This window comes from Macaca mulatta, chromosome 19 (assembly GCF_049350105.2).
Source record: "Macaca mulatta isolate MMU2019108-1 chromosome 19, T2T-MMU8v2.0, whole genome shotgun sequence".
Taxonomy (NCBI): domain Eukaryota; kingdom Metazoa; phylum Chordata; class Mammalia; order Primates; family Cercopithecidae; genus Macaca; species Macaca mulatta.
The window spans coordinates 66,198,184-66,214,227 of NC_133424.1; the positions used below are offsets into that span (position 1 = coordinate 66,198,184).

At 50.7% G+C, this 16,044-nt stretch overlaps 2 protein-coding genes across 33 annotated transcripts in view; both read left to right on the forward strand.

The window, feature by feature from the left end:
- Positions 1-16,044, forward strand: part of NDUFA3 (NADH:ubiquinone oxidoreductase subunit A3) — a 427,160-nt gene that overhangs the window by 289,850 nt on the left and 121,266 nt on the right. The window contains exon 1 of one of the 32 annotated variants that reach the window (XM_077981793.1): positions 12,632-12,635. The exons of 27 other annotated variants lie outside the window; for them this stretch is intronic. The gene's annotated coding sequence lies outside the window, so the exon portion shown is untranslated. Of the gene's footprint in view, positions 1-12,631; positions 12,636-13,013; positions 13,018-13,109; positions 13,114-13,594; positions 13,599-16,013; positions 16,018-16,044 lie in introns of those variants that run through there. 4 more of the 32 variants (XM_077981786.1, XM_077981777.1, XM_077981748.1 and 1 more) reach the window with 4 other exon arrangements.
- The window catches only part of CACNG8 (calcium voltage-gated channel auxiliary subunit gamma 8), a 28,906-nt gene that overhangs the window by 4,720 nt on the left and 8,142 nt on the right, over positions 1-16,044 (forward strand). Inside the window, 2 exon segments of the mRNA NM_001435912.1 lie at positions 12,025-12,108; positions 13,675-13,815. Of these exon segments, the coding sequence (NP_001422841.1) occupies positions 12,025-12,108; positions 13,675-13,815 (225 nt within the window).

Consider the following 16,044-nt stretch of genomic DNA (forward strand, 5'->3'; position numbering starts at 1 on the left):
CTTACAGTGCCCATTCACAGACAACATCTGGACAGAGGCCAGCACAGTGAAGGTCCTATAAAGTGCCATATAGGAAAGATTGCAGGCTTTGTGGAACAGTCTCTATCACAACAACTTGTGAAAACGACCGAGACAGTCTGTAAGTGAGTGTGGCTGTGTTCCAATGAGACTTCATTTATGGACACTAAAATTTGAATTTCGCCGGGGGCAGTGGCTCACGCCTGTAATCCCAGCACTTTGGGAGGCCAAAGCAGGCGGATCACCTGAGGTCAGGAGTTCGAAACCAGCCTGGCCAACATGGTGAAAACCTGTCTCTACTAAAAATACAAAAATTAGCCAGGCGTGGTGGCAGGTGCCTGTAATCCCAGCTACTCAGGAGGCTGAGGCAGGAGAATCGCTTGAACCTGGGAGGCGGAGGTTGCAGTGAGCCGAGATCACGTCACCATACTCCAGCCTGGGCAACAGAGAGAGATTCTAAGAAAAAAAAAAGTTTTTTTTTGGAATTCCATGTCATTTTCACATGCCACAAAAATCGTCTTCTTCTTTGATATTTTCTCAATCATTAAAAACACATAAAACCCGTCTTAGCTGGATTTGGCCTGTGAGCCGTAGTTTGCTGATCACTGATTTAAATTGTTAAAGATACGGTATATGAGGCCAGAGACTGGGCTGGAGATATCAGTTTGAGGGGCATCATCATATAGATGAATTAGATGGACGGAGTCAGTTAGAGAAGAGACAGCTGGGCACAGTGGCGCACACCTGTAATCCCAGCATTTTGGGAGGCCAAGGCAAGAAGATCGCTTGAGCCCAGGAGTTCGAGACCAGCCTGGGCAAAATAGCGAGACTTCGTCTCTACAAATAATTTAAAAATTAGCTGAAAGTGCTGGTGTGTGCCTGTGGTCCCAGCTACTCAGGAGGCTTAGGTGGGAGGATTGTTTACGCCCAGGAAGTCGAGGCTAAAGTGAGCCATGATTGTACCACTGCATTCCAGTCTGGGCGACAGGGCAAGATCCCATCTCAAAAAAAAAAAAAAAAAAGAGAGAGAGAGAAGAGATCAGAACAAATGATAAAATTTCATTAAAGGCTTAAGCCTTCAGCCAGTCCACTATTAAAATGTGAGGGAGATGTCGGGCGTGGTGGCTTACGCCTGTAATCCCAGCACTTTGGGAGGCTGGGACAGGCGGATCACGAGGTCAGGAGCTCGAGACCAGCCTGACCGACATGGGGAAACCCTGTCTCTACTAAAAATACAAAAATTAGCTGGGCTTGGTGGCGTGTACCTGTAATCCCAGCTACTCAGGAGGCTGAGGCAGGAGAAGCCCTTGAACCCGGGTGGCGGAGGTTGCAGTGAGCTGAGATCGTGCCACTGCACTCCGGCTTGGGCAACAGAGTGAGACTCCGTCCAAAAAAAAAAAAAAAAAGGGAGGGAGATGAGAAGTCATCAAAGGAGTGGAGAAAGGAGTGAGGCTACAGGTTTGGGGAAAAATGGATGTCCTGGAAGCCAACGGAAGTTAGTGTTTCAAGGAGAGGAGGAATGAAGGCTGACTCTATTGTTCTTGTAATTGTCATTCATTTGTCACTGGATGCACACAATAACCTTGCTAAGTAGGTACTTTATTTATTTATTTTTATTAATTTTTTTTTGAGACAGATTCTTGCTCTGTTGCCCAGGCTGGAGTGCAAAGGCACAATCTCAACCCACTGCAACCTCCACCTCCCAGGTTCAAGCAATTCTCCCGCCTCAGCCTCCTGAGTAGCTGGGATTACAGGTGCCCATCATCACACCCAGCTAATTTTTGTACTTTTAGTAGAGACGGGGTTTCACCATGTTGACCAGGTTGATCTCGAACTCCGGCCTCAGGTGATCTGCCTGCCTCAGTCTCCCAAAGTGCTGGGATTACAGGTATGAGCCACTGCGCCCGGCTGGTACTTTTATTATTCCCGTTCTAAAAGAAGAAGTGAAGGCCCAGAGAGGTGAAGTGAGTTGCCCAAGGTCACACAGTTAATATGCAGTAGGGTCTGGATTTGTTTTTGTTTCTGATTTGTTTGCTTGTTGTTGTTTTTGTTTTTTTTTTTTTTTTTTTTTTTTTTTTTTTTTTTAGAGATGGGGTGTCCCCACATTGCCCAGCCTGGTCTAGAACTCCTGGGCTCAAGCAATTCTCTCACCCCCGGCCTCTCAAAGTATTGGGATAACAGGTGTGAACCACCATGCCAGGCCCAGCATCTGGATTTGAATCCAGGTGTGTCTGGTTTTGTAGGAGAACAAAGCAACAAATCCACTTGCTTTCAGCCCACCAGGGCTGTAGAAACTGGGCCCCCCCAAGTCATTGCCTCCTGCAGTCACTGTGCCCTGGGAACGCTCAGGCTCAATCCCCATCTCCCTTTGGAGTGTGTCTGAGAGATGCAGTAGAATGTAATGATTAAAACAAGCTCAGAGGCTGCTCTGCCTAGGGACCGGCCATTCTTTATTCCTTTATTGTCTTTAATAAACTTGATTTCAGCTGGGTGTGATGGCTCACACCTGTAATCCCAGCACTTTCTGAAGCCGAGGCAGGTGGATCACCTAAGGCCAGGAGTTCAAGACCAGCCTGGCCAACATGGTGAAACCCCATCTCTACTCAATATACAAAAAAGTTAGCCAGGGGTGGTGGCAAGCGCGTGTAACCCCGGCTACTCGGGAGGCTGAGGCATGAGAATTTCTTGAACCTAGGCAGCAGAGGTTGCAGTGAGCCGAGATCGTGACACTCTACTCTAGCCTGGGCGACAGAGCAAGACTCCATCTCAATTGAAAAAACAAACAAACAAAAAAACTTGCTTTCACTTTCTCTCTCTTTTTTTTTTTTTTTTTTTTTTTGAGCTGGAGTCTCTCTCTATCACCCAACCTGGAGTGCAGTGGCATGATCTTGGCTCACTGCAGCAGCACGATCTTGGTTCACTGCAGCCTCCGCCTCCCGGGTTCAAGTGATTCTCCTGCCTCAGCCTCCCAAGTAGGTGGGGTTACAGGTGCCCACAATCATGCCTGGCTAATTTGTATGTTTGTGGTAGAGACGGGGTTTCACCATGTTGGCCAGGCTAGTCTCGAACTCCTGACCTCGAAAGATCTGCCTGCCTTGGCCCACTTTACTCTTTTTTTTTTTTTTTTAATTTCTTTTTGAGACGAAGTCTTGTTCTGTTGCCCAGGCTGGAGTGCAGTGGCACGATCTCAGCTCACTGAAACCTCCGCCTCCCAGGTTCAAGCAATTCTCATGCCTCAGCCTCCTGAGTAGCTGGTACTACAGGCATGTGCCACCACACCCGGTTAATTTTTTGTATTTTTAGTAGAGATGGGGTTTCGCCATGTTGGCCAGGCTGGTCTTGAACTCCTGACCTCAAATGATCTGCCCGCTTCAGCCTCCTAAAGTGCTGGGATGACAGGCATAAGCCACCATGCCTGGCCCCACTTTACTCTTAAAGAAAAAGAAAAAGAAACGAACTCTGAGAAATAAGACTCATTGGGTTTATCTCCTGTCTGCCACGTCCAGCCTCGTGACCTTGGCTGTATATTTAACCTTGCTGTGCCTCTATTCCATCAACGGGGAAATGAGAATCCTAATAGTCCCTAACTCACAGGGCCAAGGAGGGATTCAATGAGCTAATATAAGAAAAGCATTTCAAAGACGAGCAGGCACAGAGGAAGAACTAGATCATAGCGTTGCATTTTGTTGTTGTTGCTCAGCTGTTCTTCTCATTATTATTAGGAATTCTAATATGACCAAGCCCTGATCCCCTCCACCCTGATAACCCAGGAATTCTAGCACTTCCTAATAGGAAGCACTTCCCAATCGGCCAGTGGCTCATGCCTTGTAATCCCAGCACTTTGGGAGGCCAAGGTGGATGGATCACTTGAGGTCAGGAGTTCGAGTCCAGCCTGGCCTATATGGTGAAACCCTGTCTCTATTAAAACTACAAAAATTAGTCAGGCATAGTAGTGGGTGCCTGTAGTCCCAGTTACTTGGGAGGCTGAGGCAGGAGAATCGCTTGAACCCAGGAGGCAGAGGTTGCAGTGAGCTGAGATGGCGCCACTGCACTCCAGCCTGGGCAACAGAGTGAGACTCCATCTCAAATAAATAAATTAATTAATTTTAAAAAAAAGAAAGGAAAAAGAAATATAACAAAAGAATGGGCCAGTGGCTCACCCCTGTAATCCCAGCATTTTGGGAGGCCAAGGTGAGAGGATCGCTTGAGTCCAGGAGTTCAAGACCAGCCTGGGCAATATAGGGAGACCCCACCTCCGTAAAAACTTAAAAATTAGTTGGGCATGGTGGTACATGCCTCTAGTCCTCACTACTAGGGAGGCTGAGGTAGAAGGATTGCTTGAGTCCAGGAGGTCGAGGCTGCAGTGAGCTGTGATTGTGCCACTGCATTCCAACCTGGGTGATAGAGCAAGACTCTATTAAAAAAAAAAAAAAAAAGCAAGCAAGCAAGAAAGAAATATAACACGGGTGACCATATATAGTTAAAATTTTTAAGCTGGGCACGGTGGCTCACGCCTATAATCCCAGCACTTTGGGAGGCTGAGGCAGGTGGATCACCTGAGGTCGGGAGTTGGAGACCAGCCTGGCCAACATGGTGAAACCCCATCTCTACTGAAAAAACAAAATTTAGCCAGGTGTGGTGGTGGGCAACCATAATTCTAGCTACTCGGGAGGCTGAGTCAGGAGAATTGCTTGAACTCGGGAGGTGGAGGTTGCTGTGAGCCGAGATTGTGCCACTGCACTCCAGTCTAGGCAACAGAGCGAGGCCCTGTCAAAAGAGAAAAGAAAAGAAAAGAAAATTAAAATAGCTACATTAAAATAAATAAAAAGGAACAGGTACCCAGCATAGCCAAGATATTATCACTTGAATATGTAATCAACATAAAAATTATTAATGAAATATTATGCATTCTCTCTCTCTCTTTTTTCCCCACGCTGAGTCTGAAACCCAGTACATATTTTACCCTCACAGAACCTCTCCATTGCCACATTTCAAGTGTTGGGAGCTGGAGGAGTCTGCATGGGACAGCCCAGCTTGTGCCCCCTCCTCAGGGATTTCAGTCACACCCCCAAGTCTTCTCTCAGGACTCAAGAGTCTGGGCCCACAGCCCTATTTATTAGTGCTGACCACACGAAGGCCCTGTGCTAAAACTTTGCCTGGCTTATTATCTTACTGAGCCCTCGCCATTTTGCCAGGGGAATGTATTATTAGTAGGAATCTGATGGCCAGAAAGGGGAAGTGACTCAGCCTGGACCACCCAGCATGAGGGGTAGAGCAGGTTGGATCCCAGTTCTCCACGTGTCTGCACTGCAAGAAAGCTGCCTCTTAACCCTCACCTGCCCAGGTCTGCACTCGGCAGCCCCGGGGAGGAGACTCAGGGCCACGACATCACGACATCACGATCCATGCACAAGAAAAACTCCCAGGTTGATTGGTGGCGTTAGGCATAACTACTGTGTATTCTGTGCCTAGCTTTCTTTTTTCTCAGAAGGAGTCTTGCTCTGTCTCCCAGGCTGGAGTGACCCGGCGTGATCTCCGTTCACTGCAAACTCCACTGCCTGGGTTCAAGCAATTCTCTTGCCTCAGCCTCCTAAGTAGCTGGGATTACAGGTGCCCATCACCACGCTGGGCTACTTTTTGTATTTTTTAGTAGAGACAGGGTTTCACCATGTTGGCCAGGATGGTCTTGAACTCCTGACCTCAGGTAATCCGCCCACCTCAGCCTGGCAAAGTGCTAGGATTACAGCTGTGAGCCACTGCACCTGCTTTTCTGTGCCTGCCTGCCTGCCTGCCTTCCTTCCTTCCTTCCTTCCTTCCTTCCTTCCTTCCTTCCTTCCTTCCTCCTTTCCTTTCCTTTCCTTTTTCTTTCTTTCTTTTCTTTTTTTTTTGAGACAGAGTTTTGCTCTTGTCGTACAGGCTGGAGTGCAGTGGTGTGATCTCTGTTCATTGCAACCTCCGCCACCTGGGTTCAAGCGATTATCTTGCCTCAGCCTCCCAAGTAGTTGGGATTATAGGTGCCTGCCACCATGCCTGGCTAATTTTTGTATTTTTAGTAGAGACGGGGTTTCACCACATTGGCCACGCTGGTCTCGAACTCCTGACCTTGTGATCCACCCGCTTTGGCCTCCCAATGTGCTGGGATTACAGGCATGAGCCACCACGCCCGGCCTTCTGTGTCTAACTTTCATTGAAATCTCACTGAAGCCCTCTAAAGTCACACTACCATCCTCAATTTCCCTGTGAGAGAGTAGAGGCCCAGGGATGATCCGGTTCCAAAACCACGCAGCTGGGAAGTGGTGCATTGGGATGTGTGTCCGGAGAGTTGGATTCCAGAGCCCATGATCAATAACCCCCGTAGCCACCAGACTCTACTGTCTTAAATATGCCAACCTCCCAAACTGAGCTGTGTTGGAAGGAAACTCCTCCCCATCACTCACCCGCAACGGGACTTTGGGGAACTTCTTCAACTCCCTATGCCTCCGTTTCCTCATTTGTAAAGCAAGGATGCTGTCGCCACCTACCTCCGAGGGTTTGTCCGAGGGACTGAGCGAGTTATTAACCACCTGTCAAATGCTTGGAGCAGTACCTAGTGCATGGTTAGTGCTCAGTCAGAGCTAGTTATTATTACTGTCACCACTAACCTGTTCAGCAATCCAGTGTGCCATGTGGTTTACATGCTCAGTCTCATTTAATCGTCACAAATGTTTTGAGAGAATTACTATGATCCCATTCAAGAAAGGAGGAACCAGGCCGGGTGCGGTGGCTCACACCTGTAATCCCAGCACTTTGGGAAGCTGAAGTGGGTGGATCACCTGAGGCCAGGAGTTCGAGACCAGACTGGCCAACATGGTGAAACCCCATCTCTACTAAACATACAAAAATTAGCCAGGTGTGGTGGCGGGTGCCCGTAATCCCAGGTACTTGGGAGGCTGAGGCAGGAGAATCATTTGAACCTGGGAGGGGGAGGTTGCAGCGAGCCGAGATGGTGCCACTGCACTCCAGCCTGAGCAGCAGAGTGAGACTCCATCTCTAAAAAAAGAAAAAGAAAAAGTGGGCTGGGCGTGGTGGCTCAAGCCTGTAATCCCAGCACTTTGGGAGGCCGAGACGGGCGGATCACGAGGTCAGGAGATTGAGACCATCCTGGCTAACCCTGTGAAACCCCATCTCTACTAAAAAAATACAAAAAACTAGCTAGCCGGGCAAGGTGGCAGGCGCCTGTGGTCCCAGTTGCTTGGGAGGCTGAGGCAGTAGAATGGCGTGGACCCGGGAGGCGGAGCTTGCAGTGAGCTGAGATCCGGCCACTGCACTTCATCCAGCCTGGGCGACAGAGCGAGACTCCGTCTCAAAAAAAAAGAAAAGAAAAGAAAAAGAAAAAGAAAGAAAGAAAAAAGAAAAAAGAGGAAAAAAAAAGCTGGACAAGGTGGCTCACCCCTGTACTTCCAGCAGTTTGGAAGTCCAAGGCAGGAGGATCACCTGAGGTCGGGAGATCGAGACCATCCTGGCTAACACAGTGAAACCCCGTCTCTACCAAAAATACAAATATTAGCTGGGCATGGTGGCACACTCCTGTAACCCCAGCTACTCAGGAGGCTGAGGCAAGAGAATGGCTTGAAACCAGGAGGTGGAAGTTGCAGTGAGCCGATATCAAGCCATTGCACTCCAACCTGGGCAACAGAATGAGACTCTGTCTCAAAAAAAATAAAAGAGAGAGAGAGAGAAGAGAGAGAGAGAGAGAGAAAGAGAGAGAGAAAGGGAGGGAGGGAGGGAGGGAGGAAGGAACATTGAGCTTGTCATCTTACCTACCACACCACGGTGGAGGTGCTGACGGGTAAGAGTTTGTATGTGGGAGTTGTATATTCATTCACTCACTCATTCATTCATTCATTCATTCATTTTGAAAATTGTAGTAAATTATATATAACATAAATTTACCATTTTCATCATTTGTAAGTATGCATTTCAGTAGTGGTAAGTGCACCCACATTGTTGTGCAACCAATCTCCAGAACTCTTTTCATCTTGCAAAACGGAAACTCAGTACCCGTTAAATAACTCCACATCCTCCCACCCTCCAGCCCTGGCAACTACCATGATACTTTGTCTCTATGAATTTGATTATTCCAGGTATTTCATATAAGTAGAATGGTACAGTATTTGTCTTTTTGTTACTGGCTTATTTCACTGAGTATAATGTCTTCACGGTTTATCTATGTTTATAGCATGTATCATAATTGGCTTCCTTTTAAAGGCTGAATAATATTCCATTGTATGTATAGAGCACATGTTCCTCCATTCATCTGTCAACGGGCACTGGGGTGTTTCCACTTTTTGGCTATTGTGAACGATGCTACTATGAACACGAGTGTATGAATATCTATTTGAGTCCCTGCTTTTAATTCTTTTGGGTCTATCCCCAGTACTGACATTGCTGGATCATATGATGATTCTATTTTTAGTTTTTGAGGAACCTTGATAGTGTTTTCCATAGCCACTGCACCATTTTACATTTCTACCAGCAGTGCACAAGGGTTCGAATTTCTCCACATCCTTCACAACAGGTGTTATTTATTTATTTTATTTATTTATTTTTGAGACAGAGTCTCGCTCTGTCTCCCAGGCTGGAGTGCAGTGACACGATCTCGGCTCACTGCAACCTCCACCTCCTGGGTTCAAGCGATTCTCCTGCCTCAGCCTCCCAAGTAGCTGGGACTACAGGCATATACCATCATGCCCAGCTAATTTTTGTATTTTTAGTAGAGACAGGATTTCACCATGTTGGCCAGGATGGTCTCGATCTCTTGACCTCATGATCCACCTGCCTTGGTCTCCAAAAGTGCTGGGATTACAGACGTGAGCTACCGTGCCCGGCCCATTTTTTGTTTATTTATTTATTTATTTATTTATTTATTTATTTATTTAGAGATGGAGTCTTGCTCTGTCGCCAGGCTGGAGTGCAGTGGTGTGATCTTGGCTCACGGCAACCTCTGCCTCCCGGGTTTAAGCCATTCTCCTGCCTCAGCCTCCCGAGTAGCTGGGACTACAGGCGCACACCACCATGCCCAGCTAATTTTTGTGTTTTTAGTAGAGACGGGGTTTCACCATGTTGGCCAGGATGGTCTCGATCTCTTGACCTTGTGATCCGCCCGTCTCAGCTTCCCAAAGTGCTGGGATTACAGGCTTGAGCCACCGCGCCCGGCCTTGTGGACCCATTCAATCATTCTTTTTTTTTCTTTTTTGAGACTGAGTCTCGCTCTCTCACCCAGGCTGGAATGCAATGGCAAGATCTCAGCTCACTGCAACCTCTGCCTCCCAGATTCAAGCAATTCACCTGCCTCAGCCTCCCAAGTAGCTGGGACTACAAGCGTATGCCACCACAACCAGCTAACTTTTGTATTTTTAGTAGTGATGGAGTTTTAGCATGTTGGCCAGGCTGGTCTCAAACTCCTGACCTCAGGTGATCCACCCACCTTGGTCTCCCAAATTGCCAGGATTATAGATGTGAGCCACCACACCTGGCCCATTCAATCATTCTTTCATTAAAAATACTTATTAAGCACTCAGTATGCACTAGGCGCTGTTCTAGATGCTGGTAATACAGTGTTGAACAGCCCAGATGCTCACATACGTGATGTGTGTTTGACTTTTGTTGCCACCATCAGCTGTGAAATGATGACCCCTTTCTGTGCCTCAGTTTCCACGTTTGGGTAATGGGTGCCATATATCAGCTGCTATCAACTGAGCACTTAATTGTGTTCAAGGCAAAGTGCTAAATCTCCACCTAGACACAATCCCTCATATCAGTCCCATGAGGTAGGTCCTGTTCTCTTCATTTTATAGCTGGGGAAACTGAAGCAAGTTGGCCTATGTAACACCAGCAAGGACACAGAATAAGGAAGTGGTGGAGGCCAGCGCAGTGTCTCACGCCTGTAGTCCCAGCACTTTTGGAGGCTGAGGCAGGCAGATCACTTGAAATCAGGAGTTCAAGACCAGCCTGGGCAAAATGGGCAACATGGAGAAACTCTGTCTCTACAAAAAATGCAAGAATTACCTGGGCATGGTGGCGCAAGCCTGTAGTCCCAGCTACTCAGGAGGCTGAGGCAGGAGGATCACTTGAGTCCAGGAGGCAGAGGTTGCAGTGAGCTGAGATTGTGCCACTGCACTCCAAACTTGGGCAAGAGAGGGAGACCCTGTCTCAAAAAATAAAAAATAAAAAATGAAAAAGATGGAGACACTCCAATACCTAACATTTGGCCACTGCAGGACACAAACCACATGATCTATTTCACAGGACTCTTAGGAGCATCAGATGAGTTGGCCCACCTAGGAAGCACCCAACGCACATTAGCTCTTGGCAGTATTACTCACTCCCTTATATTAATTCTTCCCAGTTCCTCCTCTGTCCCTATTCTTTCCCCTACTTTCCTTTGCTGGTCATGGTCTGCCTCTGATCTCACCTTCTGCTATGCGTATATTCATTCATTCATTCATTCATTCATTCATTCTTCATTCAACCCTCATTTCTTTCACTTTTTTTTTTCTTTTGAGACAGAGTCTTACTCTGTCACCCAGGCTGGAGTGTAATGGCATGGCCTTGGCTCACTGCAACCTCCACCTCCTGAGTTCAAGCAATTCTCCTGCCTCAGCCTCCCCAGTAGCTGCGATTACAGGCACCCGCCAACAAACCCAGCTATTTTTTATATTTTTAGTAGAGACAGGTTTTCACCATGTTGGCCAGGCTGGTCTTGAACTCGCGACCTCAAGTGATCCACCCGCCTTGGCCTCCCGAAGTGCAGGAATTACAGGTGTGAGTCACTGTGCCCGGCCTCAACCCTCATTTCTTGAGGTCTGCCGTGTTCCAGGCCTAGTGCCAAGAAATGCTGGGACACACAGAGGAATTGGACTCCCACGCCCTATCCCCTCCAGGAACTCCCAGCTTGCCGAGGACGAAGATCATCTATCAACAAATGCGTGTCCTACGGGGCACCTCAGAGCAGGAAACTGACCCAAGTTTGGTGGGAGGAATGAGTGTGCATATGTGTCTGTGTCTAGGGAAAGCTTCCTCAAGAAGGTGCCCCCTGAGCTGCCCGCTGCAGGTAAAGTACTACATCAGCAAAGAATGTGAGCGAAATGTTCCACAGCATGGGCACAGGCCTGCAGAACTGGACAGAACTGAGCAGCTGAGGAAACTACATTATTTATATTTATATTTTTAATTTTTTCTCCAGCTATGTGCTAGAGGTAGTAAAATATTAACTGTTCCCAAAGGATGAGAAAATAGCTGAGGATGAGCATCTTAGGAGGGGAAGGAGATGAGGATGCATGACCCCTAGAGGCATACTCCACCCCTCACACACCTCTGCTTGCTTCAACCACTCCATCTCTCTCCAGAAGGTTCCAGGTTCCCTGCAGAAAGAGACTGGAAGCGCTCTCCCTCTCTCTCCCCTCCACCCCTACAGGACTGGAGACTACAACTCCCATGATCCACTGCGACTGCTCTTCTCACAACTGGACTCCAGACTTCACGGGGTCTCATGGGAAATGTAGTCCTCACCGGCTTCTGCATCCCTTTCCTTGTTTTTTTTTTTTTTCCCCCCCACGCATTTCCAGACTTTTCAACCAATTGAGAGGTGGGAAGCGCCCTGCTATTATTGAAGCCAACAACACCCTCTTTCTTATAGAGGTGGGAGCAGGAAATCCAGAGTGCTGGAGCAACTTAGCCCAGCTTACAGGGCCAAGGTCCCATGGCCTTGCAGTGAGTGCTGGATGTTAGACTTTGGTTTTTTTTCTTGCTTTTCTTCTTTTCTTTAACAGGCGGGGAAACGGAGACCACAGAAGTTCCAAGTTTGTCCCATATCACGAGTCGGGCTCAGGAGCCGGGACTTGCTGTCTCCCAAGCTGCCCAGAGACAGAAGGGATTTGGGGAAGGGCAGGGTCGGTTGTCAGTGGGGTTGCCCCGCCCCCAACCCTGAAGTATCCACCCCCACCACTGCCCTCCCCGCTCCTCCAGGGTTGAAAAGAGGCGTCTGCGTGAAGATCAATCATTTCCCGGAGGACACGGACTACGACCACGACAGCGCGGAGTATCTACTCCGTACGTGGGGGTCCGGGACAGAAGTGGGGAGTGGGTCAAATCGCGGGGCCTGAGGGCGTCGGGGTGGGCGCCGGGAGAAGGCACTTGGATCGACACGCCGAGGTTAGCCTCCCAGCCAATCCGAGTCCAGATAGTGAGATCCTCTGGTCCCCGATTGGCTGAGTGATCTCGCTCCCGCCCCCTCCTCTCACCTTGGGGCGGGCTGAGGGAGGATCCTGAGCGCTCATTGGCCGCCTTGCTCTCTCTAGCCCTCGCGGCGACTCTGCGCCGTGACTGGTTGTGGAATCCCGGGCTGGGATTGGCCACCGCGCCGCAGGGCTACGGGGCAATCTGCGGTGGGGACGGGCCACTCCCTGGAGCCGGTTGGGAAAGCCTGTGTTTCCATTGGTAGCTACCCCGAGAACGCGGCAAATCCTAAATGATGATTGGCTGCGGCCTCAGCCAGGCTCCGAAATCGCAAAATCTGGTTGCCTGGGGTTTTAAGAGTGGGTGGAAAGAAAGGACTGCAGAGAAAGAGACAAGGGGGGCGGAGCGGGAGGAGGGGAGAGAGAGAAGGGGAAGAAGGGAGGGAGGAAAAGAGAAAGACTCAGATAGATGAAGTCAGGCCTAAAAGGGGGTGGGGAGGGAGGGAAGGAGTAAGGGAGAGGAAGGGAGTGGAGAGAAAAAGAAACCTGGAAGATTGAGGAAGCCAGGCATTAAAGGAGGGGAGAGATCCAGGAGGCCAGAGGAGGCCAGGCGAAAAAAGGGGCGGGGTGAAGTGGGGAGAGACCTAGGAAGACAGATGAGGTCAGGCAGAAAAAAAAGACGGGGGAGAGACCTAGGAAGATAGGCGAAGCCAGACAGAAAAAGTTGGGGGCGGGGACTAGGAAGACAGATGAGGCCAGGCAGAAAAACCGGGGTGTTGGGGGGAAACCTATGAAGACATATGAGGCCCAGAAGATAAAGAGGAGAGAGGGGAGACAGACCCAGAAAGATAGATGAAGCCAGGCAATAAAAAGAGGGGGGTGGGGCGCGAGGAGAAGAAGGGAAGAGAAACTCAGAAGTAGATTCAGCCTGGCAGAAAAGGGAGGAGGAGGAGGGAGGAAGGAATGTAGAGAGAGAGAGAGAGAGAAACTCAGATGAAGCGAGGCAGAAAATGGGAGGGGTGTGGAGAGAGGTAGTAAGTGATTTGCGGGATATGGAGAAAGAAATTCGCAGACGAGAGGAAGGGAGGGATGAGAAAGAGAGAAAGGGAGAGGATCCATGGAGAAGTTGGGAGAAAAACAGGGAGAGTGATTTCGATAAACAAAGAGGGGAAAAGATATTCCGGGAGAGAGAAAAATAGTCCGAGGAAGAAAGAAAAGGACAAAGAAAAAGAGGGAGAGGGAATCAGACCGAGAAACAGAGAAATTTTAAAAACAGGAGAGAGAATGAGGCAACAGTAAAATAAACCAGAACACAGCCGGAGAGGAAGAATCACATAACTGGTGGGAGGCGCCGCGAGATGGGGGGCCGGGAGGGGGGCGCAGGGGGCCGCGTCTGACCGCCCTCGCTCTCCCTTCTTTTCCTTTCCTTCCTCCCCCGCAGGAGTTGTCCGGGCCTCCAGCATCTTCCCCATCCTTAGCGCCATCCTGCTGCTGCTTGGGGGCGTGTGCGTGGCGGCCTCCCGCGTCTACAAGTCCAAGAGGAACATCATTCTGGGCGCAGGAATCCTGTTCGTGGCAGCAGGTGAGAGGCAGAGGGAGGGGGCGACCGGGGCGGCCCACCTGCGCGCGCGAGTGCGTGTGTGCGCGCGCGCGTGTGTGTGAGTGCATGTGCGCGTGTGTGTGTCTGCAAAGCCACCTTGCCCCGAGCACCCCCGGGGGTCCGGAGCCTTCCTAGGCCGTCCCCAAGCTCCATCGCCACCCGCTGGGTAAGGTGGGTGTAGTCTTCGCTACGCCTTCGGAGGAGTGAAGCGGCAGAGACAGGTGTCTAGCGCTTAAGACGCCGAGCGCTTAGGATCCTTAGCCCGCCGTCCTGGAGACGGAAGGGGAGGAGCTGGGGGAGGGGGTGGGATCTTGAGACACAACTGGGCTCTTGAGGATAGAGAGGCGGGGCTGGGCCTTGGAGGGCGGGCCCAGGAGAGGTAGAAAGTGATCTGGGCGCGGATGAGGAGCCTGTTTTAAGGGGCTGGTCTTTGGAGACCTTGGTGGATCCAAGAGGGGGCTAGTCCTGGGAAACCGTCCAGGGCCGTGAAGTGGAAACTAAAGGGGCTGGTCGAGGGAGACTGAATCGGCCCTTGCCCGTTACCATTTGGAGAAGGAGAGGCTAGAAAAGACAGGGTGATGCCTGGAAAAGCCAAAGGGGGAGGGGTTATGTCCTTAAGGACACAAAGAGTCAACTTGGCTGATTGAAGCAAGAGGCCGACAAAAGCCAGTCAGTACCTCGGATTGGCCGTCTCAAGAGCTAGGGCCTAGAGGAGCAGAGAGCTAGGACAGGAACACTTAAGAGGCACGTAATTAAGGGGTAAGACCCCCTTTCTACCCCATATGAGTAGCATTGGGAAATTCCAGGGGGCAGAGCTTTTTTGGAGTAGAATACAGAGAAGAGGGAGGGCTTTGCATATTTGAAGAGCAGGGTGTGCTTTGGGGGTGGGTCTAGATCTGCAAAGGGTGGGGCTTGGAGGACCTGAAAATCCGGAGTAGCTGGACCTGGGACCGGGGAGGACCCTGGCCAAGATCCGCACGGGGCGGGGTTTGGTAAGCTGGAGGTGGGGCCTAGAGTAGAAGGCGGGGCCTGCTTTATTAAGGGCAAATTTTTGACCAGCAGGGGAGGGCCTAGAATGGATACTCCGCCAGGAATTACATGAAGAAGAGAGGGTTTACATAAGTGATAGGGCCTGGTCACAGCAGGATGACATCATTAACAGAGTTCAAAGGAGCAGAGGGACGGGGCTTGGGAAAAACCCAGGTTTATAACGTTAAGGGTGGAGTTAGACTAACCAGGGCAGGGGCTGTAAACTCATCAAAGGTGGGTTTTAGACCAATCAGGGCAGGGCCTGGACTAGCTAGGGGTGGGGCTTAGGCCACCTAGGGGTGGGGCCTGGACCACTTGGGGTGGAGTTACCACCAGAGAGCTTGGGGTTTAGACCAGCAGAGGTGGGACCTTAGCTAGAGGAGTGGGGTTTATGCCATGTGGGGGCAGCCCAGACCATCTAGGGGTGGGTGTTAGACCACGTAGGGCCGAGTTCAGACCAGCCAGGGCTGGATTAGACCAGCAGAGGTGGAGCTTGGGTTATCCGGGGGCAGAACCTGGGCCATCCAGGGCCCTGTCTTGTACATTCAGGGCAGGGCCTGGACCACCTGGGGGTGGGGTTTAGACCATCTGAGATGGGACTTGAACCATCCAGGGCGAGGACCATCTAGGGTGTTGCCTGGACCAGTTGGGGTCCTAGACCACCTAGGGGTGGAGTTTAGTCAGGGCTGGGTTAGACCAGCAGAGGTGGGCCCTGGGCTATTCGGGGGCAGGACCCGGACCAGCCAGGGCCGTGTCCGGACCATTCAGGGCAGGGCCTGGACCACCTTGGGGTGGAGTTTAGACTGTCTGAGGGGGTACTTGAGCCTGCAGGGCTAGGACCACGCATGATGCAGTTGGACCATTGGCGGCCCTGCACCACCAGGGGGATGGAGTTTAGGTCAGCCGGGGCTGGGTTAGACCAGCGGAGATGAGGCCTGGGCTAGCTAGGAGTGGGCCTGAGCCCTCTGGGTTGGAGCTTAGACCAGCAGGGCCACGCCTAGAGTATCGGGCGGGGAGTTGTGTTCACTTCCGGCAGGACTTGGGTCAGCCAGATCCAGGATGGGGGTCTAGCCCACTCGGGGGTCTAGCCTGGGGGTGGCGCCTAGGCCCGCTGGCGCAGAGGGGCCGGGGCCGGGGACCGGGGAGGGGCCGGGGGTGGCCTCGAGGCTCCCGTCTGACCGT